The 20,151-nt window shown below is 55.6% G+C and overlaps 6 protein-coding genes across 6 annotated transcripts; 4 read left to right on the plus strand and 2 right to left on the minus strand.

Moving 5' to 3' along the window:
• Positions 1–35: 35 nt before the first annotated feature.
• SPSK_00374 (UDP-glucose:glycoprotein glucosyltransferase) lies at positions 36–4,650 on the minus strand (the record flags this gene model as incomplete). Its single annotated transcript, XM_016727343.1, has 2 exons — positions 36–4,413; positions 4,505–4,650. 2 exons carry the CDS (start codon positions 4,648–4,650, stop codon positions 36–38), a joined length of 4,524 nt encoding a protein of 1,507 aa, XP_016582738.1.
• Positions 4,651–5,477: 827 nt separating this feature from the next.
• Positions 5,478–6,447, plus strand: SPSK_10323 (coatamer subunit protein; the record flags this gene model as incomplete). Its single annotated transcript, XM_016736786.1, has 3 exons — positions 5,478–5,810; positions 5,904–5,953; positions 6,087–6,447. 3 exons carry the CDS (start codon positions 5,478–5,480, stop codon positions 6,445–6,447), a joined length of 744 nt encoding a protein of 247 aa, XP_016582739.1.
• A 40-nt stretch (positions 6,448–6,487) lies between these two features.
• SPSK_00473 (coatamer subunit protein) lies at positions 6,488–8,422 on the plus strand (the record flags this gene model as incomplete). Its single annotated transcript, XM_016727442.1, has 1 exon — positions 6,488–8,422. The coding sequence occupies one exon, from the start codon at positions 6,488–6,490 to the stop codon at positions 8,420–8,422; it is 1,935 nt and encodes a 644-aa protein (XP_016582740.1).
• Positions 8,423–8,526: 104 nt separating this feature from the next.
• SPSK_00522 (uncharacterized protein) lies at positions 8,527–9,966 on the plus strand (the record flags this gene model as incomplete). Its single annotated transcript, XM_016727489.1, has 2 exons — positions 8,527–9,648; positions 9,724–9,966. 2 exons carry the CDS (start codon positions 8,527–8,529, stop codon positions 9,964–9,966), a joined length of 1,365 nt encoding a protein of 454 aa, XP_016582741.1.
• Positions 9,967–10,709: 743 nt separating this feature from the next.
• Positions 10,710–11,591, minus strand: SPSK_00575 (26S proteasome regulatory subunit N12; the record flags this gene model as incomplete). Its single annotated transcript, XM_016727541.1, has 1 exon — positions 10,710–11,591. One exon carries the CDS (start codon positions 11,589–11,591, stop codon positions 10,710–10,712), a length of 882 nt encoding a protein of 293 aa, XP_016582742.1.
• Positions 11,592–16,339: 4,748 nt separating this feature from the next.
• Positions 16,340–19,215, plus strand: SPSK_00413 (Tetratricopeptide repeat domain containing protein; the record flags this gene model as incomplete). Its single annotated transcript, XM_016727382.1, has 2 exons — positions 16,340–19,132; positions 19,204–19,215. The coding sequence occupies 2 exons, from the start codon at positions 16,340–16,342 to the stop codon at positions 19,213–19,215; spliced, it is 2,805 nt and encodes a 934-aa protein (XP_016582743.1).
• Between the last annotated feature and the right edge of the window lie 936 nt (positions 19,216–20,151).

A 20,151-nucleotide genomic window follows, 5' to 3' on the forward strand; every position in this document is an offset into this window, starting at 1 on the left:
TTCTCCGCTGAAAGACCAGATTTCTTAAAATTCATTTACAACTCATCACGATCATGCGCCTTGGTTTCTTCCTTCGCTTCCTCCCTACCGTCACCGAGTGGCTTTTGCTGGCTCGCCACGCCATCACCGCCCACACGAACCGGAGGTGGTGCCGTGTCCGAAGCAGGCGATCCGCCCTGGCGACGGCGCTTATCGAGCGCAGCAATCTCATCGTCGTAGACGGTCCACTCAGGGACCTGCCGACGGGCACGATCCAGCTTGGGCTCTTTGGTCTGCGGGTTGTTACACAGGTCAATAGTCTTGGCCGTCTTCAGCGCCTCGTCGCTGCACCACGTCTCGCACCACAGCCAGTCCTGGGGCAGGCTGAAAATGGGAATGTTGAACTGCATGTGGTTGGGCAAGTCCTGGTCCAGGTTGGCCAGGCTGTGAGGGTCCGCTGAGAGCGTGTGGTACGTTTGGCGCAGGCGGTCGCCGGCGGCCAGTTCGCGGAACCGCCGCAGGTCGACGACATAGAGAGCCGAGATATGGTACGGCTGGCCTCGCAGGTAGTTGTTCCAGTAGCCCTGTTTCCAGAAGCGAAAGCCCTCCATCTCGGTGCGCGAGTCACACATGGGCGTGAAGCCGTAGGGCGCGCCCTGCAGGTCGAGCTGGACGAGGTCGTACATGTCAGTGCGCACGATCTGGTCGGCGTCAACAAAGATGACCTTGTCGAGCGACAGCGGGAAGAGCACATCCAAGAAGAGGATCTTGTAGCCCCAGATCTCGCGCTGCTTCTCCTTTTGCTGGCGCAGCCAGTGCGGCCACTTGTAGGTGACCATTTCGTACTGGAAGCCATAGGCCTCGGCCAGCGTCGGGATAAAGTCCTTGAAAGACGGCGACAAGAACTGTTCGATGAACCAGAACTTGACGGTGTGGTTCGTGTGGCGCATTACGCTGACCATCATAATGTTCAGCATGCGCTCGTAGAGGTGGCCGCTGGCGACGGAGAAAATGTTGATGTCGGCCTGCGCCTCTGATGCGGCCAAAGCCTTGTCACCGTCCTTGCCCTTGCCTAGGATGCCTTCGGCGAACTTGAGACCCTTGGCCACGTACTCCATGGCACCGCCCTGGGCCGACGGTGAACCCTCTTCGTTAAGAATTTCTTCCTTCTCCATGCCGGGCTTGCGGACCAAGCGCGGGTATAGTGTGGTGCCCTGGAAGTTCATGAGCGCGACGTCAGTGCCCTCGTCACCCGGTGTGGGGACAATGCCCTTGGAGCCGACACTCTCAATGGAGTAGATGTCCGCGCTGCGGCCCTCCTTGATCTTAATGTTGTAGTAGCCCGGGTTCGCCTTGAACTGGAAGTAGCCCAGGTTGGCCATGATGATGGTGTCGGCAAAATGCTCATCCTTTTCTGTGCCCAGAATCAGCTGGGCGCCACGCGGTGCCTGCCCACTGCGTTCTTGCGAGTGGCCCTCGATCAGGATGTGCTCTAACTCATAAGTTGCCTCCACGTCGGACTTGACGGAGCTCAGCTTGATGTTGTCGAGGTCGTGCACCGATACCTTGGGCGCGACCAGCCAAGCGGGCGGAACCTCCATACCCAGATTCAGGAGAGCCTCAGATGGGAGACCGTTGAATTTGGCACCGAGCCCCTTGACTTTGCCCGCGTCGTCGAACAAGGGCGTGGGTTCAAGGACCGAGCGATAAAACCGCTTTACGGGAAGCTCGTCAAGCCATTCACGGGGGTTTAAGAAGACGCGCATGTAGACGCCTTCGAGACTGGAAAGCACTTTGAGAATGGGACCCCACCGTTGGCCAATTTCGCTGGCCGGGTCCAGAACCGCGTTGAAGTGGATCGTGGCCGTGGAGGCATCGCCGACCTCGAAGGACGTGTGGGTCGTGTTCCAAAGGTTAAACGAGGAGATACGAAGCGTAGGGGCGGACTCGAAGATACCTTCGGGAAGATCAGAGATCGTGGACAGAGCGGTAACTGAAGTCAGCTTGGCGGCCGCCAGCGGCGACGAAACCTTGGCCGTGAGGTTCAGATCCTCCACCGCCATGTAGACGGGTAGAATGCGCTCGGCCTGTTCGAACTCGAGGAACGTGAGAAAGTCTTCTTCACCAAAGGCATCAGCATTCGCAATGGGACCGAGCACGCGGCCGTTCAGGATCAGAACATTGGTGCCGGAGTGGACAGCGGCCGTTTCGCGGAAGCGCTCGAGGGCGGCCACGTACTCTGCCGTTGCCGGTTCTTCCGTGGCCAATAGAGTCTTGAGGTCTTTCCAAGACGCAGTATCCGTAGCCTTGTCGAGGTTGCTCTTCAGGACCGAGTTGAGGTCGTGGCTGCTGCCCGTCTTCGCCGGGTTATAGACAATGTCCAGACGGATGCCTGGGTTATTTACACGGAACTGTAGGGCCGAGTAGAGAAGCTTGGTGCCGTCTTCGGTGTCCAGGTCGAGGACAGCAGTGAGCACGGCCCACGTCTCCTTGGTCGACTCTTCGCTTGCTTCAATGACAGGAATCTCCTCAAAAAGATCGGCATGGTCTGTATGTAGCTTGTGTACATTGACCACTTGCAGGCTCTTCTCATTTTCGGGGAAGATGTAGGCATTGCGCCGCGTCAGAGCGCCCTCAAGGAAATAACCCGCAACCCACGCATCCTCCTCGACCTTTCCGAAGTAGACGGCTTCCTGCACACTGCGTAGATGACTGCTAATCTTGGTGCTCATAGTGGCGACCCAGTTTTCGTCACGAGGAATTACAACACCGTCAACAAAAATGGGTGGAACCTCCGAGTCCGCGCCGAGACGATGCGCCCAATGGCGTGCAAGCTCGATCTGCTTGTCATACTCCTCGTGTCTGAATATGTCTGCAAAGGCCAAGGCTGTCGCGTCTTCACGCAAGTCACGATCCTTGACGGCCACTTTGAAAGCCTTTGCATCTGGCGAGGAAGTTTTCTTGTCGGCGAGGGACTGGGTCAGGTATGCCGAGAGAGCACCCAGGCCATATGTCTCAAGCATATGGTAAACCACCTTGGCCTGCTTGACGGACGCTGGGGTGGAAACAAGCGGGACCAGACCAAAGCGGATGGGCAGACGGCGACGAACAAACTCAAGTATCTGTGCCACGACCAGGCGCACGTCTTCAAGGTTGGAAAAGTCCACAGCGTAGACCTGGTTGAAGATGTCGCGGGCAACCTGCGGCAATTGACCAGGCATGCCGCCTTGTAGTAACCGCCGCAAGCCCTTGGGAAAATCGCTGTATCGGGAGTCCTTCTCAAGGTTGTTCAGCCAGATGATGACGCGACCATCCTCGATCTCGTCTCGATAGTCAAACCGCGGGGGTACGGCTTCTGCCCTGGATGCAGCAACTGCCTCGTGGCCAATCACATCCACGATCTCCTTGCCCGTCAGGCCCAACTCGCGGACGCCGTTGATCATTGTCCTCTCACGACGGACGGTGTCCACTAGGGCGAGGGGTTGGATTTGGCGCTCAATCATCTGCACACCATTCATCCAGAGCACGTTAGCACCAGCAGGCACTAAGACCGCGCGATTGCCGCGGTGTTCTTCGACAAACTCCTTTGAAAAGTTGTGTGCGGCAATGGAGCTGGAGTACTTGGGGAAGTCCTGCGTGATCTTAAGGAGAGAGTCGAAAGGGTTCTCGCTGTGAATGATGTAGTCGGCGGTCTTGAGGCCCAACTCAGCAAGCTCGGATTTGGAAAGCGCCTTGAGGTCAGTCACATCTGCTTCGCCATCCAGGAGGACCTCGGCTGCCACTGGAGGCTTTTTTTTCGCGTCTGCATTGGCTCCGTCGGCCTCGCGATCGTCGATGACAATGTAATCGGTCCTCTTCAGAGCCAGCTCGACACCATAACCGTTCACAGGTAGGCGCTCGTCTGCTGTTGTTTCTGCCGCAGCCCGCACGTGTCTGAGACGGTAGGTAACCTCTCCGGCGCGCGACTTTTCGCTGAGAAGCTTGTGGAAAGGGCCAAACTCAGGCGATGTGATGTCGGCGTAGAGAATAGCATCGGGCCCGTGGCCCTGCTTAACGTCAAAAGGAAGCTCCCGCACCTGCGTCTTATGGCTGGCGATCTTGCTGTCCTCTTTGTCCAGCGATGGTGAACAGTGCTGAGCACCATCGTACAGGATCCATTGGTCACATCCAGTATGGTCGCCGGCTACGGATCCCTTGACGGCAGTGTTGTAGAACTGGAAGTGTGCCTCGATACGGGGCGCGGCAGACCGCAGCGATAGCGCCAGTTTAAAGGTGGACAGTGCCTCGCCGTCAGAAATGTGGCCGTCCTCCGTGAGAAGAGTCAGAAACTTCTCATATAGGTCATGGTCAGTCGCAGCTCCGCCGAAGTATCCGTCGGCGATGCGATCCAGGATGGGGAAGTAGCTGGTTGCATTCTCTTGTGCTGCAGTTTCTCTTTGAAAAAAGTTAGCGAACGTTCAGCGAAGCAAGCGACCTGAATTTTTGTTATTTTTGTTTCTAAATAAATAGACAACCATGAACTCACAGGAGCTCCGTCAGGTATGGTGGCGAGGGGAAGGCTGCGATCATAGACACATCAATCGAGGGTCCGGCCGATGTGAGCGATGGCTGCAGAACCAGGGTGGCAAATAGGGCGTTCGCCAGCCTGAGGGGTAGCCGTGGGAGTCCCATTATGTGTATACTTGTTCTGTATGACTAGAATGTTCAGATATCTCACGCAGCCTGCCTTCTTAACGTGTGATATGAGCAAGAGGGGAATGATGATGGAATAAAGTAATATGAAAACCGGCTGCGATTAGCTCCAGGCCTTCGCAGGAACGGTCGCCCACAAGTGGCATGAAGTGCGTATGAGGTTCTAGTGAAATAGAGCGTCGAGTCGTTTGCGAGCCGAACGAGCCCTGACAGCCTAGCATTCGTCTCTATGCATTTTGTGGATGAAGCGGCTGTTTGGAAGACGTCTTGTCTTGAGAACACATCACAAAATAGCTGTACAAAAAGGGACTAGCGTCAACACGGAGCAACAAGGCAGTTACGGTTAGGTAGTCACGTGGGATGCATCAGCGAATCTGCAACAGCCAACTTCCAACGTGCAAGCGGTTGTTTACAGCTCTAGGGGCACAGCACCCTTTGTAGTAAGGGAACAGGCTGACATTATTGACACCGATTTTCAATGCTCTTCATAAATACACGCTCATAAGTTTTATCCCCAATGCAAATATAAAGTTTTGTTGGAGCTAGTTTCTCTTATGTGCCTCTGCTGTGTTTGTCAGGACGGTCCAAACGCTGCAACTGCCTCTTTTAATAAGGGGGCTCTGCAAACATGTGAAGGGACACTGTGGCTTGTGGCGCAGTATCTTACTTGCGCCTAGAGTTCCGTTTACGTGTCCAGTCCTGCTCTACGAACCCCTTTTGTCCCCCTAGTTAGCAACTGCCATTCCCTCCAACCCCGCCATTGGAGCTTCTGATTGGCTGGAATGCCCTCCCGGCGCGGATAAACTATGGGGCGTATTGCCTCAGGCGCCAACCATCCCACATTCTGGGGCCTTCAGGGAGGGCCACGCTGCTTCGGACGCTCCAAGCTGCAATTCAGATTAGGAGACAATAAAGGTGGCCTTGAAACGTCCCTTGGAGTCTGGCTTCCGACATCACATCCACACCACACCGCCTGCCCCGGGCTCCCTTTTGTCGACGGAGCTTTGGAAACGCACGCGATCCGCCTGCTTCCCGACGATTGCCCCCCATTTCGAAAGCCCTCCTTTTATTTACACCAATCCGCCGCCGAGCGCGAAGCTACGGTCAAGATGGCGACGCCGTCGCAGATGCTCACGAAGGTAACCGACGATGCTGTCCCCTGGCGGCCTGGGGCCGAAGACCATCGTTGGCCATGGCAGTGGTGAGGCCCAGCGTGTACTGACACAATACAGTTCGAGTCCAAGTCGTCTCGTGCGAAGGGCATTGCCTTTCACCCCAAGAGGTAACTTTGTCTACCCCCCCTTCCCTTTTGGGCCCCTTTTGAGCAACGCGTTATGCTTCGGATGGCTGTCGGGGCTTGTCTGCATCTCGAGTCTCAGACAATAGGCCCGTGGCTGACAGTCGATGCTTTCCAGACCATGGATCTTGGTGTCCCTCCACTCGTCTACCATCCAGCTGTGGGACTACCGTATGGGCACGCTCATTGACCGCTTCGAAGAGCACGATGGCCCTGTCCGCGCCGTCGCTTTCCACAAGACGCAGCCCCTCTTCGCATCGGGTGGCGACGACTACAAGATCAAGGTCTGGTCGTACCAGACAAGACGGTGCCTGTTCACCCTCAACGGCCATCTCGACTACGTCCGCACCGTCTTCTTCCACGATGAGCTTCCCTGGATTGTTTCGTGCTCCGATGACCAGACCATCCGGATATGGAATTGGCAGAACCGCTCGCTGAGTACGATGGCACCTCGACTCCCATCGCATCCCCTGTGTTGATGTTTGATTCGTCGGTTTCTGGACGCGCGGTGTACTAACAATGGGCTTCTGCCCCTCGTCTGTAGTTTGCACCATGACGGGCCATAACCACTACGTCATGTGCGCCCAGTTCCACCCAAAGGAGGACCTCGTCGTATCCGCGTCGCTCGACCAGTCCGTTCGTGTCTGGGACATATCGGGTCTCCGCAAGAAACACTCCGCCCCGACCTCCATGTCGTTTGAGGACCAGATGGCCCGCGCCAACCAGAACCAGGCTGACATGTTTGGCAACACCGATGCCGTTGTCAAGTTCGTCCTTGAGGGCCACGACCGCGGTGTCAACTGGGTCGCCTTCCACCCTACTATGCCGCTCATTGTGTCGGCCGGCGATGACCGCCTCGTGAAGCTTTGGCGTATGAGCGAGACTAAGGCTTGGGAGGTGGACACGTGTCGCGGCCATTTCCAGAACGCGTCGGGCTGTCTGTTCCACCCACACCAGGACCTCATCCTGTCTGCTGGTGAGGACAAAACCATCCGTGTCTGGGACCTTAATAAGAGAACAGCTGTCCAGACGTTTAAGAGAGAGAATGACCGCTTCTGGGTCATTGCCGCCCACCCCGAGATCAACCTCTTCGCCGCCGGCCATGACAACGGTGTCATGGTCTTCAAGCTCGAGCGCGAGCGTCCTGCCTCCGCCGTCTACATCAACAACCTCTTTTATATCAACAAGGAGAAGCAGGTGCGGTCCTATGACTTCCAGAAGAACCTCGAATCCCCCACTCTTCTGTCCCTGAAGAAGGTCGGCCCCGCCTGGGTGCCTCCGCGGACTCTTTCCTATAACCCCGCCGAGCGCTCGATTCTCGTGACGTCGGCTGCCGACGGCGGCTCGTACGACCTGATCAACCTCCCCAAGGACGGTTCGGGCGCCTTGGAGCCCACTGAGCTGAAGCGCGGCTCCGGTAACTCGGCCATCTTTGTGGCTCGCAACCGCTTCGCTGTCCTGAATACAGCTACACAGACCATCGACATCAAGGACCTCACTAACAATGTCACGCGCTCTTTCAAGCCCCCTGCTGGCACCACCGACATCTACTTTGGCGGCCCCGGCAACCTGCTCATCATCACGCCGACTGCCGTTCACCTATACGACATCCAGCACAAGAAGACCATCGCCAGCTTGAACGTGAATGGTGTGAAGTACGTTTCTTGGTCCAACGACAGTTTGTACGCTGCGCTCCTGAGCAAGCACAACGTGACGATTGTTACCAAGACGCTGGAGCAGGTCAGCACGTTGCATGAGACGATCCGTATCAAGAGCGCCACCTGGGACGATGCCGGTATCCTTCTGTACTCGACTCTCAACCATATCAAATATACGCTCCTGAACGGCGACAACGGAATCGTGCGCACTCTCGACCAGACGGTGTATCTGGTTCGCGTCAAGGGCCGCAACGTCTACTGCCTCGATCGCTCCGCGAAGCCCAAGATCCTGCAGATCGACCCCACCGAGTACCGCTTCAAGATGGCTCTGGTCAAGCGCAACTACGAAGAGATGCTTCACATTATCCAGACATCGTCACTTGTTGGCCAGTCCATTATTTCATACCTCCAGAAGAAGGGATACCCAGAGATCGCGCTACAGTTCGTCCAAGACCCGACGACGCGATTCGAGCTAGCCATAGAGTGTGGCAACCTCGATGTTGCCGTTGAAATGGCCAAGGAGCTAGACAAGCCCAAGCTATGGTCGAGACTGAGCAACGAGGCTCTGGCTCACGGCAACAACCAGGTTGTGGAGATGTGCTACCAGAAGCTGAAGCAGCTGGACAAGCTATCTTTCCTGTATTTGTCGACGGGCGACAAGACAAAGCTAGCCCGCATGGCTAAGATTGCCGAACACCGCGGCGACTTTACGTCGCGGTTCCAAAACGCCCTGTATCTCGGCGACGTCGAGGACCGGATACAGATGTTCAAGGAGATCGATCTTTGTACGTATTAATTTATACGCCAATTTGTTTTTGGGGGGTGGGGGGGTTGAAAAAAGAAAGCAAATACTTTTGAGGACGTCATTCGCTGACTTTGCAAACAGACTCTCTTGCATTCATGACTGCCAAGGCCCATGGCCTGGAAGAGGAATGCCAGTCGATTCTAGAGGCAACTGGAATCACAGAGGACCAGCTCACGCTTCCGGACCACCTTGGCGGCTCTTTGACGCCACCAAAGCCGGTCGTCCCGACCTACCAGGCCAACTGGCCGTCCAAGGGTACCTCTGTGTCCTTCTTCGAGAAGGCACTCCTTGGCCAAGTTGAGGGCTTGTCGCTCGAGGACGAGCCGTCAGCGGCTGCCAATGGTGCCGATGCCTTTGGCGAGGATGAAGCTGACGGAGGTGATGCCAAGAAGAATGGCAACCTGATGGACGTGGACGACGATGAGGATGTTGCTGGTTGGGACATGGGTGATGATATTGTCGCTGACCATGATAACGACTTTGTCAACGTCGAAAGCGCAGACGCTGGCGGTGCTGGCAGCAGCGAGGCGGATCTCTGGGCCCGCAATTCGCCGCTGGCTGTCGACCATGTTGCCGGTGGCTCCTTTGAGACGGCCATGCAGCTTCTTAACCGCCAGGTGGGTGCTGTCAACTTCGCACCACTGAAGCCGCGCTTCCTGGAGGTTTACCAGGCGTCGAAGACGTACCTGCCTGCGTCTGCCGGCCTGCCGTCTCTGGTCAACTACGTTCGCCGCAATGTGGAGGAGTCTGATCCAAGGAAGGTGCTGCCCATCATCCCGCGCGACCTGGAGTTCTTGGTTGAGAATGACCTGCAGCGCGGCTACGACGCGATGAAGAGCAACAAGCTGGAGGATGGCATCAAGACGTTCAAGAGCATCCTGCACTCGGTCCTGATCAACGCGGTGTCGAGTGAGTCTGAGGTTGACGAGGCCAAGAAGCTGATCACCTCTGCGAGCGAGTATGCTGTGGCGATGAGCATTGAGCTGGCACGGAGAAACTTGGGCGCGAACGATGTTGTCGCCAAGGACCCCAAGCTGCTGAAGCAGAGTCTGGAGCTGTCCGCGTACTTTACCATCCCCAAGATTGAGGTCCCTCATCGGCAGCTCGCCCTGCTCAACGCCATGAACCTGGCGGCACGCAACAAGAACTACAACTCGGCCCTTAGCTTCGCTAACCGGATACTGGCCAACGGCGGTTCTGGTCGTATCCTGGAGACGGTAAGCCAACCCCCTGTCAAATACTTATACTTCGCTTTTATACCTTTATGATCTTCTGCTAACAGCTTTTTGTAGGCCAAGAAGACCAAAGCGCAGTGCGAGCGTAACCCGAATGACGCGATCGACATTGAGTTTGACCAGTTTGCCGAGTTTGACGTGTGCGCGGCCAGCTTCACGCCCATCTACAGCGGCACGGCATTCGAGGAGTGCGCTTTTGATGGCTCCAAGTACCACTCCAAATACAAGGGCTCGGTCTGCCGCATCTGCGGCGTCTGTGAGATTGGCAAGCACGGCAGCGGCCTGAAGCTGTTTGCCTAAGTAACTGCAAACTAGCAAACTAAATTCGCAACACTCACGCAACTGACTCCCATCCCTCCGTTTTACCCCCCCAAAAAATAAAATAAAATAAAACGAAAGCAAACCCTTAATATGAGACAAAAGGAAGGACACGATTCCATGGCCTGTATACAGACAAAATAGAAGAAAGTGGGAGAAGATGACGGGTGCATGGGTTTTCGTGAACTATCAAGGCGGTTGCTCGCCCATGGAAAGGGGTATATCGAGATAGTTTCTACTGTTTTTACTTTGGGCGTGCATTTTTCGAAACGCAATTTTTTTATCGTACTTATGAATTTCTTTTTCTTTGTCACATTTCGCTATAATGCTCCCTGTGGGCTATTTTCTATTTTCCGTGCTCATAATGCGCCTCTATTTTGCTTCTTTTACTTTCTCTACAGTTGCGGCCATGATGGGCTCATCACCAACAAAGGTGAGAGCGGCGAGAGGGTCAACGGAATCTTCAAAAGCCGTCATTGGGGCGTTGTGGTTCGGGTTTGTTTGCAGCTGTACGAAATTTAACTACGTGAAAAATATAAAATCATCCAATACGACTTCATTTTGCGATTTTGCGGCTGGCGTTACCCGCTTGGTGTTTGTAGAAATTGATGTACCTTTTCTATGACGAAAACTGGCTATAATACAGAAACGCACCAGGGGGCCAACAACGCTCCCTTTCGTTTTCTCGCTCTGTCCGTCCATGCATGTGATGTGAGACCATTCTCTTAGACAATCGTCTCCAACTGCCGTGCGTAGCCCAGAACATTCTCAATCACCATTTGACTGACCTCCTTCTCAGCAGGCTCTTGTGTCAGGCCGTCCACGGCTGTGACGGTGCCATCTGGAGCAGGGGCGTGGGGTGCGCCGCCAGCGGTGGCGGACGCTGCCGACGGGAAGTAGATCTGGCCGTCTTTGACGGTCCAGCCACGGTGGCGGGCAAACTCGACAACGGCGCCCTCGGAGTCGAGGAACAGCAGAGACTTGGTGGAGCTCAGGGGCAGCGACGGGTAGGCGCGTTCACTGCTGGAGGCAATCTCGGAGCGCACCTGCGACGTGAGGATCTCGGAGAAGACGCTGTACTCCTCGCACGGCTCCTCGCCCTGCTTCATGGCCTTCCACACGCGGTCGTAGCTGCCCTCCATCAGCCACCGCTCGAGGCGGATCGGGTAGCCTAGGTACCGGTCGTCCTCGGAGCCGGCACCCTCGCGCGTGCTGATGCTCTCCAGCTCCGAGTGGAACTCGCCGTACCGGCCTTCGGTCAGCAGCAGCAAAAGGTAGAGGCCGGTGACCTTGTTGCGCTCGGCCACGTTGGGCGGCAGAACGGCGCCGGGCAGCGCGTAGAACGGCGCCAGCTGTTGCACGTAGCGCGTAAACGCGTCGGCGTCCTGGGCGCGGATGCTGCACAGAGCGCCCTGCTCAAAAGTCTCGCGGGCGAGGGCCAGCACGGAGGCGGGGACGGCGCTGCCGCTGTCGTTGGTCAGGGACGGTGTCAGGGCGCCCAGCTGCAGCAGGGCCAATTTGGCCTTGGAGAGCAGCTTCGCCTGCTCCGGGTAGGTCCGCGAGGACTTGAGCTGGCTCAGGATCTGAGTGAGCTTGCGTTCCGCCATGGTAGGTGGTATGGGATGGTTGTGATTCAGGCGTAGTGGCGATGGCAGCTTCGATAAGAGGACAGGGAGTTGTGGACGGGGAGGATGCAGTCGTGGCAGGTCCACGTCGCTGCCTGTATGGCGTGTGTGTAGGAAGGATGGTAGCACGCTGTAGTCCGGAGTTTTGTCAATTGTCTAGTGAGGGAGACTCGTGCATTCGCTCATATCGTGATCGGTCGTCAGGTTGTTTGCGGGCCATTCAAGCTACGGTGACTGGCTCCCAGTAGGCTGCATGAGGCTGACGAAAGAAGACACCCCAGCCAAAGCACAGGGGTGGGGAGTGTCACAAATTAGTAATCATATCACGTGCAACTTTCTCAAATAGTTTAGCCATAGTGACGTCTCCAAGCTCGTAGCAAGAACTTGTCACTGCCAGATGCGACATCCGTCGTTCAGTATTTTTCGAGTCAAGTCTGTTATATCATTGCTGGAGATTGTGCATTAATTGTGACCGGCTATGAGCGTTACCAACGATGTACTTGTTGAACAAATTACTTTTGCACTGCTATCTTGGCTGATAGGTATACTCTTGGGTTCTTTCCAAAAGCGGAAATATACACTGGGACTGCGACGATACTGTGTTTTTTAATATGAGGTCGCTTCGCAGTGCGATCTACGTCGTACATTTAACTGGTTAACCTTGTCATCGCAACGTTCAATCTCGCGTCGCATCATTCGTATCCGTACGAGGCTGGGGTCTTTGCTCATCGAAAGTCCAACAGAGAGTGTCGGGCTTCATTTGTTGCTTCCCCAAGGCTGACAGCGCCTCCCCTTTGTGGCTTGGATTAAGCCTGCACTAAGAATGGCAATCTAAGCTGATTGCCTCATGGACGGAGTAATTACAGTCGTTGCCATTCACTAGACTGTCTGCATGGCCAGCTCAGGCTCAAATGCAGACGAGAAATATCGGTGAAGTCGATCCGGCCTGGCCAACGGCCATGGCGCTAGGTGTCTGGCGAGACATAACGGCTCGAGATGTTCGGAACTGCTAGATGCCAATGGCGGAGTCCTATGCATGATGCATCTTTGGAAGTGCGGCGGGGTCACAGTGCTTTTTGAGAACCATATGCGAGAGAATGACCGAAAAGCATCCAAGACAACACGAGCCCGCTGGCGTACGGCTGATTCGGGATATGACCTCTCGTGGAGCGGAGAGGGTGGGCTGACAATTGCTTGTTCACTCTTGGCGAGACAATCGTGAGGTGGAGAGCGACGCTGGAAGCGCTACCCAAGTTGACGTCTGCATTTGGAGTCGTCTGTTGTTGGGCAGCATGGCAGCACCATGCGCAGAACATAACGGCATCTTATCTCACGTGTGGTGTGTATGTAGGGGTATGCGCGGTGGATCTTTACCGTTGCTTGTGGACTTAAGAACGAATACTCAAGGCCCGAGTATCGTCTTCGCTGACCGGCGGATGAACAGGAACAGCGACAATTGCGAGATTCCTTCTTGACTTTTTCCGGTCGCCGGCGGAAAGTCGACAATTTAGGACTCCTCGCATCTGTCGCGACAAGATAAGCTTTTCCTGGCCGGGGAATTCTGCTGCACATCCCAAGCAAGGTTATAGGTCATTGCTTGTTAGATAAATGTCGCCTTGTCAAAAGCAGACGTAGTCTCTGTACCGTCGTACTGTAGCGTAATGAGTGTTTTCTTCAAATAGCATGAAATCGTGGCTGAGCCCTCCTGACAGATTCCAAAACTGCCCGCCAAGTCCTGAAGCGGCTGTGTGATCAAATTAACTCGTGGAGCTGCTGTTGTTGGGGTTCAGGATACTTAGAAGACTCAGCTTGGCCCGAGAGACCCGCCCGGATGGGAGCTGCCGCTAACCGCAGTGCAGCAAGCAAAGCTCAAAAAAAGGTAAAATGAGTTCCCGCCGTCCTCCCGCCGTTGCAATGGCGCCAATGGGCGTTATCCTGGAAGGTGTTCTCTGGTGACTTCGCTGGCCTGGCCCTTCCGGCTTTTGTTTTGTGACCGACTTTCCTAGGACTATGTGAGCTCAGGCTGTTGCAGATTGAAGAAGGAACGCTGTCGAGACGCATTCCTTCCCGCTCGCCTCGTTTCCACCTGCCCACCGTAGCTTGCGTAACAGTGACTGCCTCTCTCCCTTTCTCGGTTTTCGCATTCCTTTTTGTTCGCGCTTGCCAAGATAATTCTCCAGTCACGACCGCGCTTACCACTGAACCGTGAATGCTCCGTAGTGGGGGGTTGTGAGGGGAGAAACGAGATTGTCCCACTCAGGTGCAGTCAATCAAAAGGGCGCCGCCGGAGTTCAAAGAATGCCTGCAAGGCAGGCTGTGAAGGTCCCATCGTCGCGACAAAAAAGTAGAACATGGTTGTGGCTCAACCCTTCGCCAAAAGTTCCTTGTCGTTTTGTCCGTCCCTTGGTCGATCCTGCTCTCTTCGGCATAGCCCATTCAAACCTTCCCCTCCACGGTTTGGGGAGTGCTATTTTCGATAATTTAAGTAGGAACAAGTAACCACCCCTCCGAGCACTCCTTCGCTTTTACCTCGCAAACCTCAACGCCCTATCCAGAAGCTGCTTCTCTCACACATCGATTTCCCTCCCCGAAATCTCGGCATGTGTTTGTTTGTTGTCCGGAGTATACTTCACTACAACAAAGCAACTGTATCGCCTCGTCTCTTGGCCTTGTGGCCCTCTTTTTCTCACTCATCCTCACGTGCCGCACGGCGTCTTACGGAATTCTCACATTCGGACGGGCCCCCTGTGCTTGGTTTTGTGCCTTTTCCCGCAGTTATATCTCGTCCTGCCTCCGCCTCCTCCTCCTCCTACTCTTTATCTCCCTCCTTCTCTTCCCTCCACCTCCCGTCCTTGACTTTACCGCATGCCGCATAAACCGACACAGTCCCGACATCCCAAACCATGCTCTGCGCATAAATATTGCGAGCCCTGCGTGTACCGCTACATCGCCTTCCTTGAAGTTGGGCAAAGCACGGAGCACTGGTACCTGGTATTACAAAGTACCTGAGCCGTTGTACCTGCAGGGCATTGACCATTCGTGTCCATCTCCACCTGGGGTTGTGTTCTAGCCAGGCGGATCTTCGCGCGACCTGAACGTGGGAGCGTTCCCCTTTATTCTACCGGTCGGGTTTGCCTTCGTCTCTTCCTTATTTTATTTTATTTTTATTTTTAAAGCCACAAGGCAGCGCCCGCTAGGAAAGTACAATGTCGAACCCACAGTACGCGCGTCAATCCCAAGGGGGCGATCCTAGCAACACCTCTGGTAAGCAAGATCCTACAATTTTATTTTCTACCTGAGCCAACGGCGACTGTTCAGCGAATGGACGGTGGAGATGAAGCAGTCGGCGCTTTGGATGCAAAGAATGAGACATGGTGCACAGAACCGGGGGCAGGAAACAGAAATCAGCAAATAGCAAGCACAAGGCAACAGTGGCGACACAACACTCTTCCGTACACATACGACGGTCGAATCTGCAAAGTGAAAACACGTGCAGGCGAACCCAAACGGCACACCACGAGCCAGCTATCAAATGACGACCTCCCAAACCGAAACGTCGCCACTCTACAACGACGTCAGGGACACGGCAACTCTGCGTTTCAACGGCCAACACACCGTAGTGGCATCCAGCTTCGGGTTGCATTGGGCTAGATCGGACTTGCAACTGGCTGGGACTTAGTAGCCCCTTACTGTGGGCAATTGGACACCCACATACGAATCCAAAAGAGGCAGCAGCTTTACGACCTGGCATAGCCGAGCAAGTTCCCCTCATCAGTTTACGAAGGGCGGATACGACAACCCTATTGAACCTCTTTTCTTCTACGCACACTGCCTCCTTTTTATTTCGTCGTCATATTCTGACAAGGATACGGATATTGCCTGGGACTCGTCTCTCCCAGAATCCCACACGACCACGGCACACCGAGCGCCAACCTTGCTTCTACTCCTTATTTCTTTCCATTCTGCCTGCCACCACTCGCTTTTGTTGCTCGTTGCCTCGTCCTCCTTGCGCTTGCTCCTACTTCCACGCCTCAGCCGCATTGTCGCTCACCGGATGCCGTGTGCGGCGCCTCTTCAACGTCTTGGCTGACAGACTCGATCCTTACTGTTTCTATTTTTGCAGGACCCCCAAAACCCCGGCCAAATCAACTCGTCACTTCCGAAATGCCCAAGCTCGAGGCTACCTTCGTGCCTGGTGGCTACGATGACTACTACATGCCAGAAGTTATCGCCCCCTCCCCTCAAAGGTATGTGCCTCTCCTCTCTCCAGTTTTGAGTTGAGTTTTTGCTTCTTCTGCACGTCATATGATGCCCACGGGCAACTGTTTGTCGTCCGATGCATCCTGTCCCTGTTCCTCGTTTGTTTTCCAGATCTCCACTCCCGCCGTCTTTCATCGTTCTTGCATCGTTTCCTTAGCTCCGTTTGCGCCTGGACTTGCAGCGATGGCGTTGCCGTCCCATCCATTTGTCCTTACCCCTCCCCCCACCATCAAGCGCGTTGTCAGGCGGGAGAGGCCCGGGCAAAGTCAAAAGTCCCTGGCAGGGCCCGGTAGTGGCATAGGCATAGGCACGAAAACAGCGCCAACGCCAGCGCCAACGCCAACGCCAGCCCAGTAGTGAACGACAAAGGGACACTAGGCAAAGCTTTCAAGGGGAACCTGGGAAACGTGGGAAACTGACTATTTGGCGCTTTGCCCGGCCGCAGGGTGATGCCCGAAGTGCCTCAAAACATGCAAGACGGCCTTCAGCGAATGGAACTCGAAGCTCGACAGCCCTCCAACCTTCCCACCACCGCGACCGCCGCCGAGCTCGACAACGCCCCTGCCACCCGCCAGGTCCCCTCGCTGCAACACGGACGCGAACCGTCCTTGTCTACCTACGTGAGCGGAAAGCCCGCTGCTGACATCGCTGATATTGCCAAGCCGGCCGGGCGTGGCGCGTCTCCCGCTGCCAATCAGCAAGCGCCGGCCGAAGGCTTCAAAGCGTTTGCCCAGGACAAAGACGGCGATATGGCGTCAAACTTTGAAGTGCCGTCTTTCTCGCCGTTCCCGCGCATCAGCCAGGGGAATGTCCCGCCGAGTGACGACGAGAAGGAGCGAATCCTCTACAACGCGCGCCAGGAGGTGCTGAAGTCCAACAATGTGGCCGTGCAGCTGGACTGGGCACTGGACGTACTGTCGTGGGTGGAAATCTCCCAAGAGGCGCATGCGCGCGATAACAAGGACCAGGGCAAGCGGCCGCAGACCCCGCGGATTGAACACGAACTGCGTCTCGACGCCATCAACATTGTGGAGTACCTGTCGTCCCAGAACCACCCACAAGCCCTCTTTTCTCGCTCGAAATGGCTCGAATTTGGAAAGTTCGGCTTCCGGCAAGACAGGAACGAGGCCTTCTTGGGTTACATGAATGCCGCAAGCAGGGGTTGGGGTCGTGCAGAGTACCGCATGGGCATGATCTACGAAAACTCCAATGACATTAAGAATGCCCTGCAGCATTACAACCGCGGCCTGGAGATGGAGGATTCGGCCTCCTCCTACCGACTGGGCATGATGAACCTCCTCGGCCAGCACGGCCACACCAAGGATTTCAGTACCGGACTCGAAATGATCCGGTCGGCGGCCGATACATCTGACGAAGAGTCCCCGCAAGGCGCCTACGTCTATGGTATGCTCATCTCGCGCGAGCTTCCCGACATTACCATTCCCGAGGGCATACTGCCATTTGATGTCGCCCAGGCGCGTCAATACATTGAAAAGTCGGCCTATTTTGGGTTTGCCAAGGCTCAGCTGAAGATGGGTCAGGCCTACGAGCTCTGCCATCTTGGCTGCGATTTCAACCCGGCCCTGTCACTCCACTATTACGGCTTGGCTGCCCACCAGGGCCAGGCCGAAGCTGCGCTCGGCGTGAGCCGCTGGTTTCTCTTCGGCTATGACGGTGTCTTCTTGAAGAATGAACAGCTGGCGTTCAAGTATGCCCAGCAGGCAGCCGACGCCAAGCTTGCCACGGGCGAGTTTGCCATGGGATACTACTACGAGATTGGTATCTTTGTGCAGAAGGATTTGCGCGATGCTCGCTCGTGGTATGAGAGAGCGGCCGAGCATGGGAACCAGGATGCTATCAACCGCCTTGAAGGCCTGAGCCAGGCAAAGACGCTCACGAAGCAGGACCACGAGACGACGGCGCTAACACGTATCAAGTCGAAGCACGGATCAATGCGTGGCCAGCGGCCAGAGCGCTTCGGCAGCCGCCAGAAGGATGTCGCCGCGGCGCTTCCCACGCTTGCCGAGTCCACGCCAAACCTCCCCTCCGAGTCTGCTCCGCCCAGCTCGTCCTCGCCCGACTACCGCCCCCCATCATCACACAATATCTCACCTGCGCAGCGACCAGTCCAAGACACGTCAGGCGCTGCTCGGCCTCCTGCCTTTTCTATCAACATCGACCAGAGCAGCGTGGCTATCCGACCCAAGTCAACAGCACCATACCCCGTGGATGACAAGCCTGCACCTCTGAACCTCGCCCGACCAAAATCAACAGCACCGTATCCCGACGACGGGCCGGGTGGGCGGGCCCCACTCTCTCCCCACTACAACCCCCAGATTCGTGCGAGCAACGGCCAGCAGGCTGCCGATCGGCCGTTGAGTGCTTTCGGCATCCGCCCCACAAGCATGAACCCGCAGGGTGGGGCGCGCCCGCTTCCCGTGTCACAAGCAAGTGGTAACCTGGCTCCGGACCAGCGTCCCTTCTCAGTCAACATCCCTGGAAGACCCCTGGACAATGATCCACGCGGCCGTGTCACATCTGCTGGCTGGGAGCCGCAGATTCCCACCGGGGGCTACCGCGGTACAAGCCCTAATGCACCCCAGGGTCGGGCAGATTACAACGATTCGTACGATTACGGACACCAACAGCAACACCCGCAACCCCCGCCCCATCAGCAAGCTCCAGCCTCTGCCCGTCTCTCTGGCGGCATGCCGCCACAAGCATCGGACAACTCCCGTAACCGTTTGTCAAAGACAAACCCGAATGCGAATCCGTCTGCGTACGGCGCGGCACAGACAGGCAATCCGGCCGCACAACCCGGCCGTGACTACGGCCCAAGGACATCTAGCCGGCCAGTCTCCAATGTCTACCCAGGTCCCAGTAATGGTACACCCCGGCCCGACCGGATTGACTCGCTGCCATCGCAGGTGCAGGGCGGCCACGGCCACTATCCCAGCGGTGGTGGCGGTAGTGGTCCCCAAATGTACAAGAATCGGCCACAGCTGGCAGAACATGGCCGCCAAAGCGCACCTCCCGCCCAGATGAGTGGTGGCGGTGGCATGGGCCCAGGCCCAGGCGCAGCCACTCGCCCTGTGTCAACCGCACCTCCACCGCGCGTTTCAAGTGCCGCACCGCAAGCCGCCCCGGGGCAGGCTACGCGTCTTTCAGCTCCGGCTGCTGCGCAGGCGCCAAAGCCCGTCAAGCAGGGCCCAGCAACCTTCGAGGAGATGGGTATTCCTCAGGGCAAGGGCGACGACGACTGTGTAAGTTTCTTAGTTTCTTACTCTTTTCACCCCCGGCACCATGCACCTGACGCTGACATGCCTTTGTATAGGTTATCATGTGAGGAAAGATATCTTGTCCCCCGTTCACGGATGATATTTATCTACTATTAAAGATCTTCCCCTTGGAGATTTGGTGCAAGTATATGGCTATTGCTGGCCGTTTGCGTTGGCCGTCTCTTGTTATTGGCATTTAGAGCTTGGGTGACTTGTTAGCACTCTTTATACTTCTCTTCTAGATATCATTTGTTTATCTTTTTTTGTTTCTTGGAAGCCACTTGTGTAGTGCCTACTACTTGGCTATTATGATCCCTTCGATGGGCCTTATGAACGACTTGACATGAAAGGCGTGGGACAAGGCGGATGGCATGTCACAAACTTTCAGCACATTTTACTTTTCGTTGTCATTCCGTCTAGGAATCAGCTGTGGCCGTTACTTAATGTACATTGCGAGGGACAAGCCATTCATAAACGGAACGATTTAGCCCCGTCTCAAACGACTTACTCAGTGATTACTCTGTAAGCCCTCCAAATGCGCTGTAAGTGATGTCGCTGTAGTGAGTAATTGGCGATATAACGGGCAAACCAATAATCCGGAGGTGGGGCTTTGAGACGGTGAGCGATCGCCCGTTCACACGGATGGTTGAATGCGCAATCAGTATCAGTCCATAAATGACCAAGACAGGCAAGTGCTTCCAGGAGCTGTTGCAGAACGATGATTTATCTACTACAGTTTTTTTTTGTTCGCGAAATTAGAAAGACCGACCCACGACCACAACACAGAATCTTGAGAGACACAGACACCAACTCTAGATCAGACCTCTCCGAACTCGTCACATTCTCTCGCCACCGGTACAGAAGCTCGGACTGCGACCGGCACAGAACGAGCTTGCCGAGACCGACCCCTAGGCTGTCCGCAGCCAACGAACCCCATGCCTACCACATCGGGCGGAGTGCTCTGTTCCCTGCTTCTCGACCTGACGGTCCCGTAGCGATTTCGC

This window comes from Sporothrix schenckii (assembly GCF_000961545.1).
Source record: "Sporothrix schenckii 1099-18 chromosome Unknown Cont49, whole genome shotgun sequence".
Taxonomy (NCBI): Eukaryota; Fungi; Ascomycota; class Sordariomycetes; order Ophiostomatales; family Ophiostomataceae; genus Sporothrix; species Sporothrix schenckii.